Genomic DNA, 19,186 nt, shown 5'->3' with positions numbered 1-19,186 from the left:
CTGCCCTCCCCTCCCCCTCCCCTCCCCCTCTGCCCTCCCTCCCCCTCCCCTCTCCTCCCCTCTGGGATCCTCCAGTCCCTACGCAGGATGCAGCCCCTGAGCCAGCAGCAGCACCCGCCTCAGGGTCAGTTCCCAAGCACACAGCCGGCAAAAAGCTCCTGCTGGGGCCAATGTAAGGCTGGGGGCAGCTGGGGCCATACGGGCGAGGACCAAGGGCCGTTTGGGGGCCCCTGAGAAAGGGGGCTCAAGGCAGCCCCACCCATCTGTGAGAGCTGGGGCTCCTGCAGAAGACAGGGTCTTGGCCCTCTGTGAGAGGAAGGAGGGGGGAGGGGGGAGGGGAAGGGGGAGGAAAGGGGGCAGGGAGGAGGGAAGGAGGTGCAGGGGTCTAAGGAAGGGCTGTGGGGCACAGGGCTAGCCCGGGCAGGTCAGGCAGAGGCCTCCCAAACTCAGGGTGGTGGGCGCCCGCAGGCCACTCTGTTGTCTCTCACGCAGAGGGCACCACACCTGATGCACATGCCATCTGGTGGGGGAAAGGGAGCCCCGAGAAACTCAACAGAAGGAAGAGAGGGAAGCAAAGGGGCTCCCAAGAGAAGGCCTGGGGCGCAGGCTGCCCCCCAGTGCTGACGCCCCAGGTCACGGTGCCCACTGGCACAACGGCCTGGAGGGGCAGCCGGGGTGCCTGAGCTCAGCCGGGCAGGTCCCAGGGTCCAGCCCGTTCCCCGTTTCAACATTCCAGACCCCCACGCAGGTGTAGAGCGAGCAGTGACGGGAACACATGGCGCTGGTGATTTGTTGGACCACCGTGGGCTCCAACGGGGCTCACCCCAGACACGCTGGGAGTTGGTGGGCCCGGGCCTGCTCAGACCCCCAGTCTCCCACCTCGAGCAGGGCCTGGCACAGAGCAAGCTTCTCTCCTCGGCCTTCCCAGACTCTGCGGCAGGCCCGGGCCACGGAGTTCAGCTTCTCTCACAACACCAGGCCTGCCTTCCATCTCCTGCAGACACAGGGAGGTGCGCCCCCTCGCCCCGCCGCCCCACGCGCCTCCCCCGGCCCACGGCAGCTCAGGGTCTGGCGGCTGCCCTGCTGCAGCCCAGCATGCGGGGTGCGAGCAAGCCGCTCTGAAGGCACCCCTGCAGTGAGCCATCCTTCGCGCTACAAGGCGTCTCCTGCCAAGCAGGCTCACGCCCCTCCCCGCACCAAGCACGCGCTGCCTCACGGGACCACCTGCCAGGTCGGCGGCCCCTTGCTGCTGCGCCCACCCTCAGCTGCCACCTACCCGCACGGCCGCCGGCACTGCCAGAGCCCACCAGGGGCTGGCACAGCTTGGGATACACCGTGAGAAGGAAACACAACAGCTCCGAATTAATTCAGAAAGCGCAGCGCCCCGAAGAATGACAACAGACGGCCGGCAAGCGTTGGGGGACCAGGACGGGCCCTGCCCACTGGCCCACGGCTCTCCTGGGCAGAGCCAGCCGGGGGTGGAGTATCTCAGAAGTCTCCCCATCCACAGATGGGCAGGAAAGGCAGAAGCGGCAGCACGTCCCTTAGGTCCCTGCCACACCCAAAAACTTTAACGAGACGGGAGGGGGCGAGTGTGCCAGGGACAAGACCCCTGGGCCAGCCAGATGCCCCGAAGCATCCCAGGATGGGTCCCGGGGCAGAGGCAGTCAGTGACCCGTGCCCGGTCCGGAGAGAACGCTGGCCCCGGAACCCACCCGGGCCTCTCCACGCACAGCACCTGAGGGTTCAGCCCCCGGGGGGCACAGGAGGGCGTGGGGAGGGCAGCAGCTCGCTTCCACGCTTGCAACCCCACGGCAGGGGACCTGCCACCTCCCTGAGCTAGACACCTTGTCCCAATGCTGCCCGGACCAGCCGGCAGTGGGAGCAGGAACAGTGCAGACCCCTGGGGACCCCTGGGCCAGAGGCAACCAGAAGGGCCAGAGCTCCTTTTGCCAGGCCTGGAGACACTCAGGCAAACCAGCAAATGAGGGCACGCCTGATGAATAGAAGCTGATAGGTTTACAGTCGTCGCGTGAGGCTACAGATTTTCCTTGCAAATTCCATCAAGTCTATGCATCAGGGCCAAAGCTTCAAATCAGAAGGATACCTGTGACCGCTGAGAGCCCCGGGCCACACAGGTGATGCCTAGGTGGTGCCAGCAGGGCCCAGCTGGGCTGTGGTGCCTTCTCAGCCTGGGATCTGCCTGGAAAGGGCTCAGTCTTGGGGGAAGCACTGCTCACTTCCCATGGACACGAGAGGGAAGGCAGGAAAGCAGGAGGGCTACAAAGAGAGGGCCCCACGGACACGGCGCCTCTCCAGGGTCACGCGGCCTGTCCAGAAGCCCCCGGCAGAGGCACACACGGCCCCGCCCTTTCCAGGACAGCTGAGCCCACCGCCCTCGGGGCCCCCCTCGGCAGAGCAAGTAGCGGGGCCCCGGCAGGGTGGGAAGCAGAGGGTCTCAGCTCAGAGCCTGGGGGAGGCCCATCCTTGGTGCCCACCCTGACTGGGCTCCCTCTGTGTCAACATGCTCCCAGGAGGACACGGTGGCGGGGGGCAACCAAGGAGACACAGCCGAGGGGGCTCCAAGCAAGTGCACCATCGCTGCCCACCGGCTCTGGGGCAGCAAGCCCTTCCTGCCCACGACCCTTCCCACCACCCCAAGAAGAGAGACGTGGCCTCAGGTACAACAGAGCTGGGAGCCAAGTGTCACCAGGTCCTGCTCCTTCCCCAAAGCCAGCAGCTCCAGCCCACGTGAGCTGCAGGAGCAGGGAGGGAGCTGCTGGGACGTCTGAGCCCCACCGACCCAGCCTGCACGCCCTGCGGGGCAGAGAGACACCCACCCTCCCAGGCTGAGGCCTCTCCATGCTCAGGCGGCCTGCCCGCCCCGGGCCCAGAGAAGTGTGCCCCGAGGCGGTCAGCTCTTGTCCAGACCAGGCTGCCCCACTCCCTCGGGCAGCCTGTGCACCAGGGCCCTCTGCCGGTGGCCGCCTCAGAATCCAGCGCTCTCCCTGGATGTCACCGAAGACCCTACTGACACAAGCACCGCCACCCCAGCTGTCATGCAACCCCACTGCAACTCTTCGCCCGCCCCTGGGCAGGCAGCACCCCTGGCCCCTCCCCCGGCCTCCACCGCCTGTGCCCAGGCCTGCCCAGCCCCTACAGCAGGCTCTGCATGGGGAGGCAGGCAGGGCTGCCAGAGGCCCCTCCCAGGGCCTGGAGCGGAGGCGGGGCAAGGCCTACAGGAGCAAGGCCATCATGCAGGAGGCCCACGGGCTGCCCCATCTACCCCACACCCAGAGACCTCTACTTCTCAGAGGCCACGGGTCAGTGAGCCCCTCCTGTCCCCAGCACACAGGTTGCTGGGGGTTGCAGGGAGCCGCCCTTCTTCCCCCACCAAGCACACACTGGGGACAGGTGGGCAAGTGGGCTCCCACCACCCCTCCCTCGTCCTTCTCCTGCACAGACCCTGTTCTGCAGGCCAGCCTGCCGGTGCAGTGAGCCCGCCCCAGCGTGGGGCCCTCCCTGGGCAGGAAGTGCCTGGGCACTCTCACTGCCCACACTGCCCTGACTCTGTAGGTCTGCTCCCCCAGGGGCCACGCACCCTGTCTGGGGGAACATGACATCATCCGGCCTTGAATTAGCTCCAGAACTCCATACACAACGTCCACCACTCGATACAAAATAACCAGACATACAAGCAAATCACACTTGACACAAAACTAAGAAGGAAAAAAACAGGCAATGGAATGAACAGGGATCCAGATAACTGGGTGGTCAGACATGGACTTTAAAAACGATTAATACATTCAAGGGCTTAAAGACAAGATTGCAGGACTTCCCTGGTGGCACAGTGGTTAAGAATCCGCCTGCCAATGCAGGGGACACGGGTTCGAGCCCTGGTCTGGGAAGCTCCCACAGGCCGCGGAGCAACTAAGCCCGTGCGCCACAACTGCTGAGCCTGCGCTCTAGAACCCGTGAGCCACAACTACTGAGCCCAGGTGCCGCAACTACTGAAGCCCATGCGCCTAGGGCCCGTGCTCCACTACAAGAGAAGCCACCACAATGAGAAGCCCACGCACCACAACGAAGAGTAGCCCCCCTGCTCATCACAACTAGAGAAAGCCCACGCACAGCAACAAAGACCCAACACAGCCAAAAATAAATTAATTAAAAAAAAAAAAGACAAGATTGCAAATTTTGGCAGAGACCTAGTAACTATTTTTTAATAGAAATTTTAGAATTTAAAAGTCACTAAAACTAAAACCTCAACGGATGCGTCTTGTAGCAGATTATACAAAGCTGAAACGACAATAACTAAACTAGAAAATAGGTTAGAAGAAACTACCCAGATTTAAGCATGGAGACAGGTCACAGAAGACACAGAGAAGAACACAGGAAACATGTAAGATATGGTGAAAAGGTTCAGTACAAATGCAGCTGAGGTCCCAGAAGGAGAGGTGGGGATGGAGCAGAAGCAATGCTTAAAGACAGAATGGCTGAGATTCCAAAATTGATGAAAACCATCAAGCCACAGATTCAAGAAATAACACCAACCCTAAGCAGGATAGATAAATGTACAGGAAGCACCATGGCACACCTGCTGAGAACCAAATAGATAAAATGTACAGGAAGCACCATAGCACACCTGCTGAAGGCCAGAGACAGAGAAAGCCCCACAGCCAGAGGTGGGAGAGCCACGCCACCCTCCTGGGAAGGACAGCTGACGTCACCAAACGCCGTCAGCTGGCGATGGGAAGGGTCTCTCCCCAGCACCGAAAGCCCCACGGCTTCCCAGGCAAAAACACTCTCCAGAGAGTAAGGCAAAAACAAGGACTTTTCAGATAAACATCTATTGAGAGCAATGGTCCCCAGCACACCTGCAATATTACAGGATATATTAAGAAGTGTTTCTCAAACAGAAAGCAAGGAAAGGATGAAGAGAAAAGGGAGAATAAATACATAGTCTAGGTCAATGCTGACTGTACACAATTTTTTCTAGGGTCTAAAATATATGGAGAATTAAAATCATGGCAGTTCCCCACGTTTGATGGAAGAGAGGAAAATAGGGTTTAAGTACTCCAAGCTTCTTACATTGTCTGGGGAGGGATCAGACAGTAATTTCCAAGTACCAATAACAGTGAGTCAAGAACACACAATATAACCTCTGGGGAAACCACCAAAAGAAGAATAAAAGAATGTATAATAAGCTAATTGAGGAGAAAATGGAATTTAAAAATACACATCCAAAAGAAGAAGAAAAAGGAGAGAAAAAAACAAAACAGGTGCAACAAAGAAAAAGCACAGAGGAAGACAGCAGATTTAAACCCAAATACCCTAGTAATTGCATTAAATGTGAACAAACGAAACCCTTTTTTAGAAAAACAATTTCAGATTGCACTTAAAAAACAACTATTTGCTGGATACAAAAAAATCTAAACATACTAACGGATGAAAGTAAACATGTCTGCACATGTCACACATAAATACATTTGCATAGAGTGTGTGTGTGTGTGTACACGTGTATATACACACATTTTGTGACACTAACTAAAAGGAAACTGGCCTAGCTATACCTGCTTCAGAGAAAGTAAATTTTAAGGCCAGAAGCTTTACTGGAGATAAAAAAGGACATTTCGTAGCAGTAAAAGATTCAATCCACCTGGGAGATATAACAATTCTAAGTGGTTTACACTCAGTCAAATGACCTCAAAATGCTTAATGCAAAAGTGACAACTGGAGAACAGTGGAAGATCTTAACACTCTCTCTCTGTGACTGGAAAAAGCAGACACCCTCCCTGCCCCGCAAAATCAGAAAGTATACAGAAGACCTGAACAACACAATTAATACAACTTACCTTACAGAGCCCCAAACTCCCCAAGTGGAATCATTCTCTCTAAGTACACACAAGAGCTTTACCAAAACTGACCCTAAGCTGGTCCTTAAAACAAGTCTGAGCAGACTTCAAAGGACTGAAATCACACAGATAGCTCGCCCAGTGGAGTGAAGCTGGGGAGCGGTCATTACAAAGAAACTCAAAAGCCCCAGGGGTTTGGAAATGAAGCAATCCCTTTTGAATAACCCTGGATCAAAGAAAAAATTACAATGAAAATTAGAAAACATTTTGGAGGAACACAAAAATAATTAACTTGCAGAAGACAGCTAAGGTTATGCTCAGGGGAGAATTTATAAGCTTACACCTCCATATTTCAGAAAAAAAGAGAACCTGGAGGTCAACTGTCCAGCCATCTGGTCCTGTTGCGCTCCGTCCAAGCTCAGACCCACTGGCCATGTGGGCAGCTCTGACCCTGGACAGCAGCCCTCAGCCCCGGCCTCTGCTCCCCGGCTGCCTGTCTCCCCACGTGCTGCCCCTTGGGGCACTGTCTCACGGCCCAGAGTCAAGGACATACACACCCGGGCCGGCCCCAGGGTCAGGGCAGCAAGAGGGGCAGTGTGGCCCTGCAGTCCCTCCCCCTGCTGCCCTGCCTTCCCAAGCCGAGGGGACCACACAGCATGGAGGTGGCAGCCTGAGACAGATGCCGACCACAAACCCCCACCCTACCTGGCATCTTCCCCCTTTAAAACGCAAGCAGTAAGGAGAGCCCGGCTAAAGAGAGCTCCACAGGGGAAACATGTCTTTGGAGTTCCTTTCTGAGATGGCTTCTCTGTGCCCAAGCCCACCTGCCCACCTCGGCGCCCCCAGCTTCACTCAAAGAGAGGGCCAAGGAAGAGCAGCTCCAGCCCAGACCCCCGGCTCTGAGTCTCATAGGGAGCCCACTGCATCACTGGCCGCCCTGGCACAGGGCCAGGCCGAGGTGTGCGGGGGAAGGGGTGCTCCGTGACGTAGCCCGGGGCGGGCTCCTGGACTGGGACCATGCGAGCATGGAGGAGTGGGACCTGGGTCTGGATGGGGTGCCCAGCAACATGCTGAAGCTGTGGAGAGAAGGTGCCACAATCCAGGACCTGGAAGGCCATGGCCCACCTCTAGCAGGTAGGAGCTCCCACGCCCCCATCACCAGGTGGCCCCCACTCCCCAAGGGAGGAAGGGGCTGGGCCCAGGAGAGCAGGTGGGACAGACCACCTGAGGGGCCAGCGGCAGCCACAGGGAGAGCACTGAGGGCCCAGGGGGAGGCTGGGAGAAAAAGCAGCCCTAGAAAGACTCCGCCCTGCACCCCGCGCCCACGGACGGGTGGGCTTCTGAGAGCGCATCAGCTGAGGGACCCTCGGGCCGGGCCAGGCCCAGCTGGCAGAGAGGCTGGGTTTAACTCGGTCAGCCAGGACACAGGGGCGGGCCACCCTCAGCACATCGTCTACACTCGTCGGACACCTGGGGACCCTGGCCCACGAGACCCCGGGGCTGCAAGCTCTGGCCATCGTGAGAACATCACCCCTCCTTCCCAGGTGAGGAGCGGCTCCCAGGGCTTCAGCCTCACAGAGTCACTCAGGTGCCCCTGACTCCGCGGAAGTCACAGCTCCCCTAGAGGCCCCACGCCTGGCAGGCGCCACACAGGCAATGCGCATACACGTACACGCACTCCCACGCCAGCTCTTGTGGAAGAATTAATTAGCACGGCCATGACCAACGTAAAACTGGAGGCCTCCGACACGCCTGATCATTTATGCAAGGCTCAGGATCGCTGCGGCTGCCTTTTGCAGGGCCTACTTCAGCATTTTCATTTTCCCTTAGGAAAGCAGGGCTCCAGATTGAACTGCTCTCACGCCCTTTACAGACCCTGTTTACAGCGTCTGCCATAGTAAAGCTAAACAACCCAACTGCACGCCAGCAAGTAATGATGGACCACAGACCGCTCCACGGCGGGAAACTCCAGCAGCGAGAAGAGCGACAGGAGCACCAGCAGCCGCCCAGCCTAGGATCCGCCAAGCCGGCCCCATCCCCGCAACCCGCACAGAAACCCCCAAGAGATGACCTTCCACAGCTATGGGAACAGAGCAAGGCAACGCCAGCACCAGCCTGGAGGCTTAGAACCAGGGCTTGCCCACACCTCAGGACCGGGACCCAGGACCAGAGCACTGGACACGACGGGGACACAACAGGGGTCACCCAGCCCCGGCCCTGCGTCCACCCCTCTGGGCCACAGCCCTGGCTCCTGATCATCCCAAAGTGCTCCCAGTGGGCGCTGGTGGTGAAAAAACACTACTGATGAACGCGGAGACCCAGGGCGAGGCTTCACTGTGCTCCCTCTGACCACTGACCCTCCCACGGTCCTGAGGCCAGCACAGGCCATGCACAGGGCTGCCCAGCGCCAAGCAGTGGGCTCTGGGCTGCCTCCCAAGAGTGATGCTGCCGTGTTAGTACCTGGCCCGCCGCCTGCCCGTGTCCACTGGGTACATCTGGTCAGAGGGGAGGCGGGGCCTGTTGGGAGAGGCTTGGGGCGCGGTAAGACGGGCAGGGCCCAAGACCACACCTACCTCTTCTGCCGATGACCCAGGATGAGTGGCCGCCCACTGCATCCATAAACAGGTGACAGCAGATCCTCCAGACCGCGTGGCTGGCACGGCAGACTAAGGGACGTGAGGGAAGCGCCCGCCACGTGCTGGCAAGCTCTGAGCCAGAGGCAGGCGGCTGTGTGAGGCCCGGCTTGAGTGAAAGCCTCGGCAGCGCTCAGATCCACACCTGATGGCACAGTGAACACTGGGCCCTTCCTGTCAACCACAGCCCTGCCAGCACAGCCCTGAGCGAGCCGCCAGGCCCACACCCCACCCACCGCGCTGGCCACTTGTCTGTGCAGAGGCAGGCGAAGGAGAGGTGGGTGGGCTCTCGCCACACATGCGCTGTCCTGGGCAACCCCTGGGCGGCGAGGACGCCACTGCCCGCCCACCCGCCCGTGGCTTTTCCTTGGCACCTGACAGCAGACCTCTCCAAGTGACTGGGAGGAATCACATGGCCTGTTGCTACCAGGAAGCCCCCTAGCCTGGGGCCGAGTGTGCTGGGTGGGCTGCCAGCCCCCAACAGCGCAAGCGTCGTGCTGGGTTGGTGTGGACCAGGCAGCACCCTCTTTGCACACACGAAGCCTGTCACCTCAGGGCAGCCGAAGTCATGGCGCTGGGCCCGCTGTGGCCGGGGGAGAGGAGCCCCGGAGCTGGCCCCGAAGCCCCAGGTCTGCACTGGAAAGCGCACGTCCACACCGCGGGCTATGACAACTAACTTCTGCAATCGAACGGGTGGCCAATCAGAAACCATTTTTGAGGTCTACGAAAAGTTCTCTTCTCTGCTGCCTTCTCTGGGGTCTGTCAGCACTGAGGAGAATCAAGTGGGGCCTCCGGCAGCCAAGGTGCAGTTATCCCCCCAGGGAGCACGGGGTGGGGTAGGGGTGTCACATGGGGACCCCCAGGGACCACCTGCCCCACCCCCCAGCCAAAGTCTGACTCTAGGCCCAGGGAACTAGGTGGGAGGGTCACAGGGCCGGCGGTGGGGGGGGGGGGGCAGAGCGAGAGGAGGAGTCAGGCTGGAATCTTTGTAAGGTCAGGTCCCCAAGGCACGAGGCCACAGGCCTGCTGAACATGCAGTTTCGAATTCAATTAAAGCGATTATCTGCTGTGTCAAATAAACTGTGTGCAGCATATATCGGGCGGCACTGTACACCTCGGGCTCATTATTCCCTAACTGTTTCCTCCTGTTTACGCGCCCTCAAATTACACTGCTGATAGTACGAGCCCAAATAAAAACTGAGCGCACCTTGTCCCAAGAAAATGGATTCTCCCTTCCCCTGGACCGGCGATCGCCAGGTTTTATATACTCCGCTCCTGGTGACATCATCAATTTTCTTTTTATTAGCCCCCTTATCTGTTGAGCAATATAGTGGCAGAGCTGACCTCTTTCACACGGGTAAATGTTTAAAATCTTTTCCGTGATTAATTTTGCCAGTTAAGAAAAAGAGGAGAAATGGCCCGGCTCTTAGCCATCACAATGCATAAAGCTTAATGTTGATTGTGATGGAATTTCTAATGCCAGGGAAATTGACTGAACGCGGCAATTACACTGCAATAGTAACTCAAGGGAGACGGGATCGCTTTCTCCTGGCCATAGCCTTTCGGTTATTTAAAACAATCCAATTTGCAAGGATAATTACGTATTAGTGTTTTATCTGCCACCTGAAGTGAACAGGGGAGTTTCGATACTGGCCCAGCACTAGCAGATTATTGCTGCAAATTACTTGATATCTGCTTTCTTTCACATAAAGAGGAAATTAGGCAATCAATTACCAGAAAAAGGTGGATGAAGAATAAGAGGGGCAAGTGCGCCCTCTGCTGGCCACCAGGCTGCACAGCCGGCCTGAAGTGGGGACCCCAGCCGGGGAAGCCCACCTCTCCCTCTCCCCCTCCTCAGCCCTCCCGGCCTCAGGAGCGAGGGCGTCCCAAAGGGGTCAGGTCTGACACAGCTCCAAGCGGAGGGCTGCATCTGGCACTAAAAGTCTGTGTGGGAAACAGGGCAGAGAAGCCTCAAAGCAAGTAGATGCAGAGACAGCCTCTGCCCCCATTCCCAGGGAGGCCCTGCCAGTGGCCCGTAGGTGGGGTCTGCACTTTCCAAGAGACGGGAGAGCACGCCCTGCACGCACGCGTGCGCACACACCTGCTCAGGCCCACCAAGGGAGGGCAGGCAGGCAGAGCTGGGAAGCGGGAAGCCGGGTAGGCCTTTCGAGAGGAGGGGGCTGGGGGAGCCGTCAGCCCAGGGAAATGACCTCCACCTGTCCCGGCCTCACGACGCCGGCCCAGCACACTCGCCTCCGCCGGCACAAGCCTCTCCAGTGAGCTCCCTGCCGTCAAGTCCCAAGGATGAGGACCTCACCCCTCGGCCTGTAGTTCAGTTGCCTCACCCACAGTCTCATCCTGGCTGCTGCCCCTCCGGGACCGCTGAACATTCCTGGGGCCCCGACGCGGCCGCCTTGTGTCCCTGAGCACACCCATGCAGGCCCAGGTGCCTCCACTGTCCCTCAGGGGCTTCCCAACAGAACCCCCTTTTCCTTGCTGTGGCCGAGCACCACTTCCCATCCCTGGTCCTGCCTGCCCTCTGGCCTCAGCCCCTCCCACCCTCCAGGACACCGGCCACACAGGACCAGTCTCTGCTCCTGGAACAGGCAAAGCTCAGCCTACCTGTGACTTCGCCTGCAGAGGTGTGCCCACGTGCCCCTCTCCTCACGCTGGGCTTGGTTCAGATGTCACTCCTCAGAGACGTCCCCGCCGCCCACCCTCCCCAAAGCTCCCTGCAGCACTGCTGCCTGTCTCCTTTTCCTCAGAGTGCTTCTGCCACCTGAAAGCAACTTTTCTTTTCTTTTTTTTTGGCCGCGCTGTGCAGTCTGTGGGATCTTAGTTCCCCGACCAGGGACTGAAGCCGGGCCCCCAGCAGTGGAAGCGCTGAGTCCTAACCACTTGACCGACAAGGAATTCCCCTTGAACGCAACTTTCCAGTCTGTTTACAAGCACCCGAGGAGCCGTTTGTGTCCAGCAACGCAGCACGGCCCCAGCACACACACACCCCAGGAGACAGCACACTGCCCTGCACAGCTGTGCAGGAAATGGGGAGGGGATGAGGGGGTGGAGGACAGAGGATGCATGGGGGGATGGACAAGTGGCTGAGTGAGGGGAAGCCTTCTGCAAGCCCTTCCCCCAACAGGACCCTCTCCCCTCCTCGGCCTCCACCTCTCCTGCAGGGCATTCTGTGCGTGGTTATCACACTGTCTGTAACTATGAGCTGATTCATCTGCCCCCTAGTGGAGAGGAGCGTGAAGGCAGGGACTGTGGCAGCCCCACTGGCAGGCGCCGCAGTTCCCACCTGACAGCCCCACACCCAGCGGTGCCCTCAGCCTTTCTCCCCCTCCCACCGAGTACCATGGCTGCCCTGCCAGCAGGCGGCAGCCACCACCGTCCCCAGCCTGCACCCCACTCTGCTCTAGGCCTACAAAGGGGCCAGGCTATTCACAAGTGCAGGTGCAGCTCCAGGGACGACACACGCCACCTCCTCTCCCACCTGGCCTGGTTACCGCATCTGCAGGCCCAGCGTCTGTGCCCCCGCCAGCCCCTCACCCCTCTGTCCACCCCGCGACCGGGTGAGCATCCCAGAACATCTCTGGCCCATGGCCCTGGGACGCTGCCCACAGGCCCCTACCCAGCTCTCCAGCTCCCCGGCCGCCCCTTGGCCAGTGGTTCCTGCAGCAAGGCTGCTGCCTGGCTGTTCCCGTGCCTGGGGCAGCCCTCACCCCGGCCCCCAAGCCGCACCAGAGCCCTCCGGCCTGGAGCCGGGAGAGAGGGCACCCAGGACCACCTGGCCGGCTGGTGGGAAAGCTTGGCTCTGCGAGGAGAGTTCCCGATGCTACTGCTGCCCACCCATCCGCAGAGGGCCCCTCGGTCCGTGGGTCCCCAGCCCACTCCTAGACCGCGTGGCGCTCCTTCCCTGGGGTGCCCACTGCACAGGCCAGCAGCAGCCTGCCTTGGGCCTGTCGACCCCCAGGCCAGACTCCTTGGAGGCAGGGGCAGCACAGGCCTGGCAGGGACAGAGTCAAGGCCAGTGTGCGTACCTGCATCAGGACTCAGCACCCCTGGGTGGCAGGAAGGGCGCCAAGAGGCCCAGGGCCCTGTCTGCCACGACCATGCCACACTCAACACCTGCCCAGCAGGTGCTCCACACACACACCTGCTTCCAGGCCCAGCAAGGGGGCCCGACGCCCAGCAGACGCCCACCAGATCCCCCAAGAGCTCTGCTGTCAGGAAGGGCCCAAGAAGGCAGGACAGGGCCTTAGGGCCTTCCCAGCACGCTGCCCCGGCTGGGACACTCCTCCCCCAAGCCACCTCCAACCACGTCCGTCAGTCAAGCCTCGCTGAAATACTACCTCCACAAGGGGCCCTACCTGGCCACCCCCTCTCTGTCGCCCCGACACCCTGCTAGTGGCAAGTCACGATGGGAATGTCTCAGCAGCTGGCCAGCTCGAATGCGGGCACCAGAGGGCAGGAGGGACCACCCCCGCCTTGGGTCTCCTGGATCCCCAGCACCCGGACCGCCCACCTCCCACAGCCGGCCCTGAGCACCATCATGGCCTGCATGCTGCCATCGCGCGTGGCACCTCATCTGTGGGGACAGATCTGTCTGCAACTTCTCTGCACACCCGACATCTCGGCCGGCTAAGACAACACCGTGACAGAGAGGATCTGAACAGGGGCCATGAGTCCCCACAGAGGCCCAGATGTCCACAGACACCACCTCCTGGCCTCTCCCCCAGCTGCCCCAAGAGGCCACCTGACCCCCCACCTGCCCTCAAGCTCCCTGGGAGCCCCCCCGCCACCAGTCTCTCGAAGCGAGGGGCATCCTCAACTCGTCCTCTCCAGTCAACCTGCGGCAGCCTGACCGCTGGTCACCTTCAACCTCTTCACTCCCAGCCAGTCCTGCAGCCAAGGCCCACCCCCCAATCCAGCCACCTCGCAGGAACCAGGAACCACTAACGGGGCTCCCTCTGCTCTGTCACCTGGCATGAAATCCACACTTGCCATGGTGCACGGGATACGGGTGGGAGGCCGGCACCCTCCAGCCTCACTTCCCCACAGCCCTCTCGCCGCCCCGCTCGACCCTCTGCCTGGGACCCCACGGCCCACCCTCCCACGGCCGGCTACGCGCAAATGCTCAGCACAGCCCAGGCACCAGCTCCTCCAGAAGCCTTCTTCAAAGCCTCCTGGCCAGGCCAAGGACCACGCCCTCAGCTGGGTTCCCCAAGCACCAAGCGTAGCACAAGGCCCCGGCTGGAGCACCCAGCGCCGAGCCTGCCCGGCCCCAAACCCTGTCACCTCCAGATCTCATATGGGTCAGTCTAGAAGCCGCTGCCAGCACGTTCACCCCGCCACTCAGAGGGGCCACCTCAGGACCAGGCACCCAGATGAAGCCTGGCTCTGCAGCCTCCCCAGAGCACTGCCATCGCGGCAGTGGGGAGCTAGCCTCCTGCGGGGACCACGCCCACAGCGCTCCCCATTCTGTTGCTCCCCATTCTGCAGCTCCCCATTCTGTTGCTGGACTCCAAGGACTCATTAAGAGGGCAAAGCCGACCCCTCCCAGGCCAGCTCAGGCTTCCCGAAGAAAAGGCGGCAGCCAGCAGGGAGGGGAGGGGTAGACCTGTGGCCCAGGCAGTGAGGAAAGGAGGGAGAGGCCCTGGGCGGCACAAGCCACGTCTCCTCCCCCTTCAGGGCTGCGGGGCTGCCACCCTCTCATCTACCTTCCCGCTCCTCCTGCCAAGAGGGACTTGGCTGCACATACACAGAGGGATGTGAACAGACCACCACATGCCTGCCTGGAAGCATCTCTCCGACCCAGAGCGCAGGGCACGGTACCCCGGTTCTTCTCCTTCTCCACTCACTAGCCCAGGCCACCCACTGCCCGCCAGGCTGAGCGCCCCTGGGCCAGGGCCCCACAATGCAAGGTGGACGGCGAAGGTGGGTCCCAAGAGGGAGCAGAGCCGTCACAGGCCCAGGGAGCCCCTCCTCCTGGTCATACCTTCCTTGGTGGGGAGGTGGGCCCGGCTAGGAGGCAGGCAGCACAGCCGGTGCCTGCTGACCTGCATCAGGCCCTTGTTGGGCGTCTTCTTCAGCACAGGGCTGCTCTTCCCCCGGAGGGCCTGCCTCCGCCGCAGGCTGAACTGGCTCTTGGCCGTGGCAGCAGGTGGGGGGCTGCTCTTCTTGTCCCCAGGAAGGCTGCAGAGACAAAGAGCAGACGGCTCCTAACAGGCTCCCCCAGCGAGTGGCTCACCTCCCCACCCCTGCCCGCCCAGATCCCAGCAACATGGACTCAGCCCCCGGAGGTAACCAAGCTCAGCAGCCGTCAGAAGGCTGCTCCCCGCCCATCCCCCCACGCCACCCCCCTCCTCCTCCCCGCCAGGCTCGCAGCCACAACCCTGGAGGATCCCAGAGCCAAGGCAGGCGGAGAGCGGAGAGCGCAGGAGAGCAGCCCTCGACCCCCACCCAGTGCTCCACAAGCACCTCCTGCACCGCCCCAGGCCAGATGAGCTGCCGCCTGGAGCTGGAGAAGCAAAGCAGGCAGGCCTTGTACGGAGGAGGTGCTGCCACCAGCCTGGTGACCCCCTCCCCACACTGGCGGAAACAGAGGCCACTGTCCAGAAAATGTGAGGAGGGCAGGGAACCCGAGGAATCCAAGACAGCACCGATCGGGGAGGGCAGGGCCCAAGACCAGGTCAGACAGCAGGAAGGACCTCTGGAGTGGGACTTGCTGGGAGGTCAGCGAGTGTCACCACGTCTGACGGCAGAGGCAGGCCCTCTGCCCTTGCCACTGGCAGCCACCACAATTAAGTCCCTGACCCCAGATGGAGCACTGGGCCATGACACCGTCCTCGAGCCTCCTCTAGACCCGAGAGGACAGAGGGCAGGGAAGGTGACATGGGTTCAGTGAGGCAGTGACTCACCCTGTCACCCGGCCATCAAGGGGCAGCCTTCCTCCCCGGTGGAAAGGCGACCCCCTCCCACAGAGACACTGCGCCCTGGGTTTGCTTGCCCTGCTCCTGGCCTGGGCACAAAACCTGCGGGCCCAGAACAGAAACCACCCAGCAGTCTCTGGTCTCTTGCCCACAGGAGAAAGGGTGGGATGCTGCCACCACCTCCACCTGTCCCCACCTGGCTGGGGGCCCCAGGCCAGCCCCGAGCCAGGTTGAGCCCTGTCATTCAGCTGTAAGGGAAAGCAGTGACCCTGGCCTCATGCCTACTGACTATGGTGACACCACCACAGGCAAAGCTCTGCGCTCAGGCCCCGTCAGGGGTGATGCTTCCTCTCCGCCTCCCACACCCCTGCAGGTGGGCCCTCCCACCTGCTCTGCATACAAGGCGGAGCCTGCCTGGCCAGACAGGGCCCCGGGGGCGGGGCAGGGACACACACCTAGCACTCCCCCGCCTCCGGATGATCTTGGTGCGGCTCTTCACTTTGTAAGCCGAGAGCGGGGTCTCACTGAAGAGGGGCTTCAAGCTGCTGGGTCCCACTGCTGGTCTGTCCCCTGGGGGGAACCTAGATGGGACTGGGGAGAGCTGGGAGGCATGGTCCTTGCTGCCGGCCTCTGACTGCCAACGGAAGGAGGAGGCCGAGGGGCTGGAGGCCTTCCACTTGTACTTGCTCGGGGAGGCCCCAGGCACGGAGGCTGCGGCCGACCTCCTGGGCTTGGCATCCAGGTCGCCTCTGAGCTGCGGCTTCTCCGTTCGTTCCGCTGCAGAAAAGGGGGCCTTGCACACATTCTCCGCCACTGCTCTGGGACTGAGGGCCCTCCGAGGGGCCCGGGGACTCTTCGCCGAGGCAGCCACCCACTTGTAGTTGTTTTGCCGGAACTTGTTGCTTCGACAGGACACCAGCAGCAAGGGCTCCCGGGTCTGCCTGGGTCCAGCAGCAGGTCTAGCTGGGCCTGCCACCAGGCCAGAGGCAGCTGACTGATCTGCATGGCCGGCGTTCGCTCTCCCGTCCCCAAGGAGCTGTGTGCCGCAGTTGGCCACAGGTTGTGAGCCCACCTTCCGGCCCAGGGCCGTGCCGCCCCGCTGGGGCGGGCTGGAGGGCGGGAAGCGGGCCCTGGCCGCAACTGCGCTCTCACCGACCATCCGCCGGGGCTCCGAAGGGCTGTTGCTCACAGTACTCATCGACTTCACCACCCGGGGCTTGCCAGGCTCCTTCTGGCAGACCAGAAGGGGGTCCTCCTCACTGCAGCTCCCCTTAGCTCTTCCTGGCCTCGAGGGCTGCTGCTGCCCACCGGGAAGCTCACCCTCACCTTCCTGAGGCCTGTGGTTGCTCCAGGGGGCATCCCCGTAGTCTTCCAAGGAGCCCCGCAGGACCCCTGCAGTGCTAGCTGAGCCCGGCTTTGACGGTGGTTTGACCTTGATGACCATGTTCTGATCCGCACTGAGCTGGACCTGCCTCTCCAGGATGTACTGCTGGGGCTTGGGACCCTGGCTGCCCCCAGCCCCAAGGGGCGGCTGCGCAGCACAGTCGCCGGGTGGGTCCGAGGATCCCAAGGGCCGATTCACAAGGGAGTATTTCTTGCGCCACACGGGCCCATGGTTCGGGGAGAAGCCCCTCCGGCTCAGACGAGGGCAGCGAGCACTGAAGGCCCTGCCGCTGCTGTAAGCGGGCGGCTGCCACTGGGAAGCGGCGGAGGTGCCTGGGGCAGAGGCATTGCCATGGAGGTTTTTGTAGTCATCGATCAGACCTGAGGAGACAGGAGCACAGGCCCCATTAACCGGAGGGTGAGTAAAATCAGTGAGAATTCCCTGGAGGGGCATCAGCTGACCAGACACCCCGCAGACCCCGGTGGATCCTGTCACGTCCCAGTGCAGGAGGGGCAGCTGCCAGTGCGTGAGAACCACTGAAAGTCAGCCCAAATTCCCTAGGCCAATCTTCTCCATAAGTCTTTTCCCGTCAGTTCTACTTCAATCCTATTTCTAGTTGCTTATCCTTAAAATGTATCCCTGTGGCATATTCCCTATCCTCCAGGAATATTATGCTGGGTTCACAATCCTTTGAGAAGAAGTGTCACTCAGTATGAAAAGACCAGCAAGGCCCTATGCTGTAATGCCTCAAGAGACATGGAGGCCCTCTGGCTTGCCCACAGATAGAAAGGGAGCAGGGCTGCACCTTAATGAGCTCCCTGCCTGGCACACAAGGCAGTGAGGGTAAGGTAAGTGACACCCCTGGGTACTCCACACTTGACAAGAATGTCACACCATCCTCCCCTGAGGAGAGGAGAGGCCTAATCATCTGGAATCGCGGTGCAGTGGACCGCCACGGGGCCTTGCCAAGGAAGCCCCTGGACAGCTGTGCCCGTGCAGGTGGGGCACAGGCCTCGGCTGAAACAACCCAAGCTGTTACAACTCAGCCAACAAGCCCCACCGTTACAACGCTCCCCCACCATATGTCCCGCCCCCAGGCCCAAAGAGAGCCAGGTCCAGACCTGGTGACACCTCAGGGCAGATATGATGGAAGGCCAGGAAGTGCCTGGAAGGTGGGCTCAGCCCACCTCAACTCTCCCCCATACACACTTTCCAAGTCCTTAAGTCTTCTCTTTGTGGGAATAACTTTACAAGGGGAATTTTTTTTTTTTTTTTAAGTATAGCAAACCACATTAGGTCTAAAAATGGAAAAGTCTGGAAACTGAAGACTGGGGAGTCTGGGCCGGGAATATCACGGAGAGTGTGACTGTACGGACGGAAGGAGCGTCAAAATGGGCTGTCCAGGGAAGAAACACACACCTGGCCCCGAGCGGGCTTTGCCACTGTCGCGCGCGGGGAGCGAGGGAGCGCCCAGGGGGCGCCGAGTACGTGCCCGCGCGTGGGGGTGGGGGGCCCCCTCCCGCCCGCCGGTTACTAAGCGACCGCCCCGCCGCCACCAGCCGCAGCGCCGGAAACGCTCGCACCCTCCGTCGAAACCCGAGCTGGAGGTGACCCAGGCCAGTCGGGACGCCCCTCCGGGTCCCCTAGACCCAGCCCGACCCCACCTACCTCCCCACCCGACCGGACCTAGCCGCCGAGACCGCGGGCGGAAAGCCACCCCCTTAGGGGAGGCGGGCAGGGGCCCGCTGTGAAGAGAAGGGGAAGAAAGGGACGCGCGACCCGGGCCCGACCCGACCTGACCCACCCTGCAGGAGACGGATCTGCCGCCGTAATTGCTCCTTTTCCTCCATCTCCAGAGTCCGCGACGCCCGGCCAGGCCCCCGCGACGTCATCGCCGCGCGACCGTTTCCCCGCGGGCTGGGCGGAGCGCGGGGAGGTGCCGAGACTGCGCACTGAGGCGAGGCCTGGGCGACTGCCGGGCCGCGGGGAGGGGGAGCAGAAGAGATGCGCCGTCGCCCTGGCAACGGCTGGAGAGGCAGGGTTACGCATGCGCAGAGCTGGGGGGGCACGTCACTACGGAGCGCCGGGAACTGGACTCACCGCTCGTGTGGAGGGGGCGCTGCGGTAGGTGGTCGCCGACCCGGAGCGCTCTGGCTGCGTTCTTCGCCAAGAACTCTCGTTCCTTGCGGGACTGGGCGAGGGCCGAATTCCAGACCCCACCCCAGCGGCGACCTGGTGGGATGAGGGCCCAAGAGACTCTGTTGTTGCGCGGGCCAGGACAGGAGAAGAAACGTCCAAGATCGAAGAGGCCCTACAGAGACGTGTTAAACCTCTGAAAACATGAAAGATTTTGGTGTATCAGTGGAAACAAGTATAAAA

General features: G+C 61.1%; 1 protein-coding gene across 2 annotated transcripts in view; it reads right to left on the bottom strand.

Annotated features, from left to right (window-relative positions):
- Nucleotides 1-18,699, bottom strand: part of ZC3H3 (zinc finger CCCH-type containing 3) — an 80,875-nt gene extending 62,176 nt beyond the window's left edge. The window contains exons 1-3 of one of the 2 annotated variants that reach the window (XM_029202727.1): nucleotides 18,612-18,699; nucleotides 15,879-17,187; nucleotides 14,490-14,686 (exon numbers count right to left, since the gene is read on the bottom strand). In XM_029202727.1, coding sequence (XP_029058560.1) covers nucleotides 14,490-14,686; nucleotides 15,879-17,187; nucleotides 18,612-18,699 — 1,594 coding nt within the window. The remainder of the gene's footprint in view (nucleotides 1-14,489; nucleotides 14,687-15,878; nucleotides 17,188-18,611) is intronic. The other variant, XM_029202726.1, reaches the window with a different exon arrangement.
- Between the last annotated feature and the right edge of the window lie 487 nt (nucleotides 18,700-19,186).

Source organism: Monodon monoceros, unplaced genomic scaffold (genome assembly GCF_005190385.1).
Source record: "Monodon monoceros isolate NGI ecotype Baffin Bay Population unplaced genomic scaffold, NGI_Narwhal_1 Super_Scaffold_5, whole genome shotgun sequence".
NCBI classification, from domain to species: Eukaryota; Metazoa; Chordata; class Mammalia; order Artiodactyla; family Monodontidae; genus Monodon; species Monodon monoceros.
The sequence above is the reverse complement of the archived record's forward strand: the minus strand, read 5'-3'. Positions and strand labels throughout refer to the sequence as shown.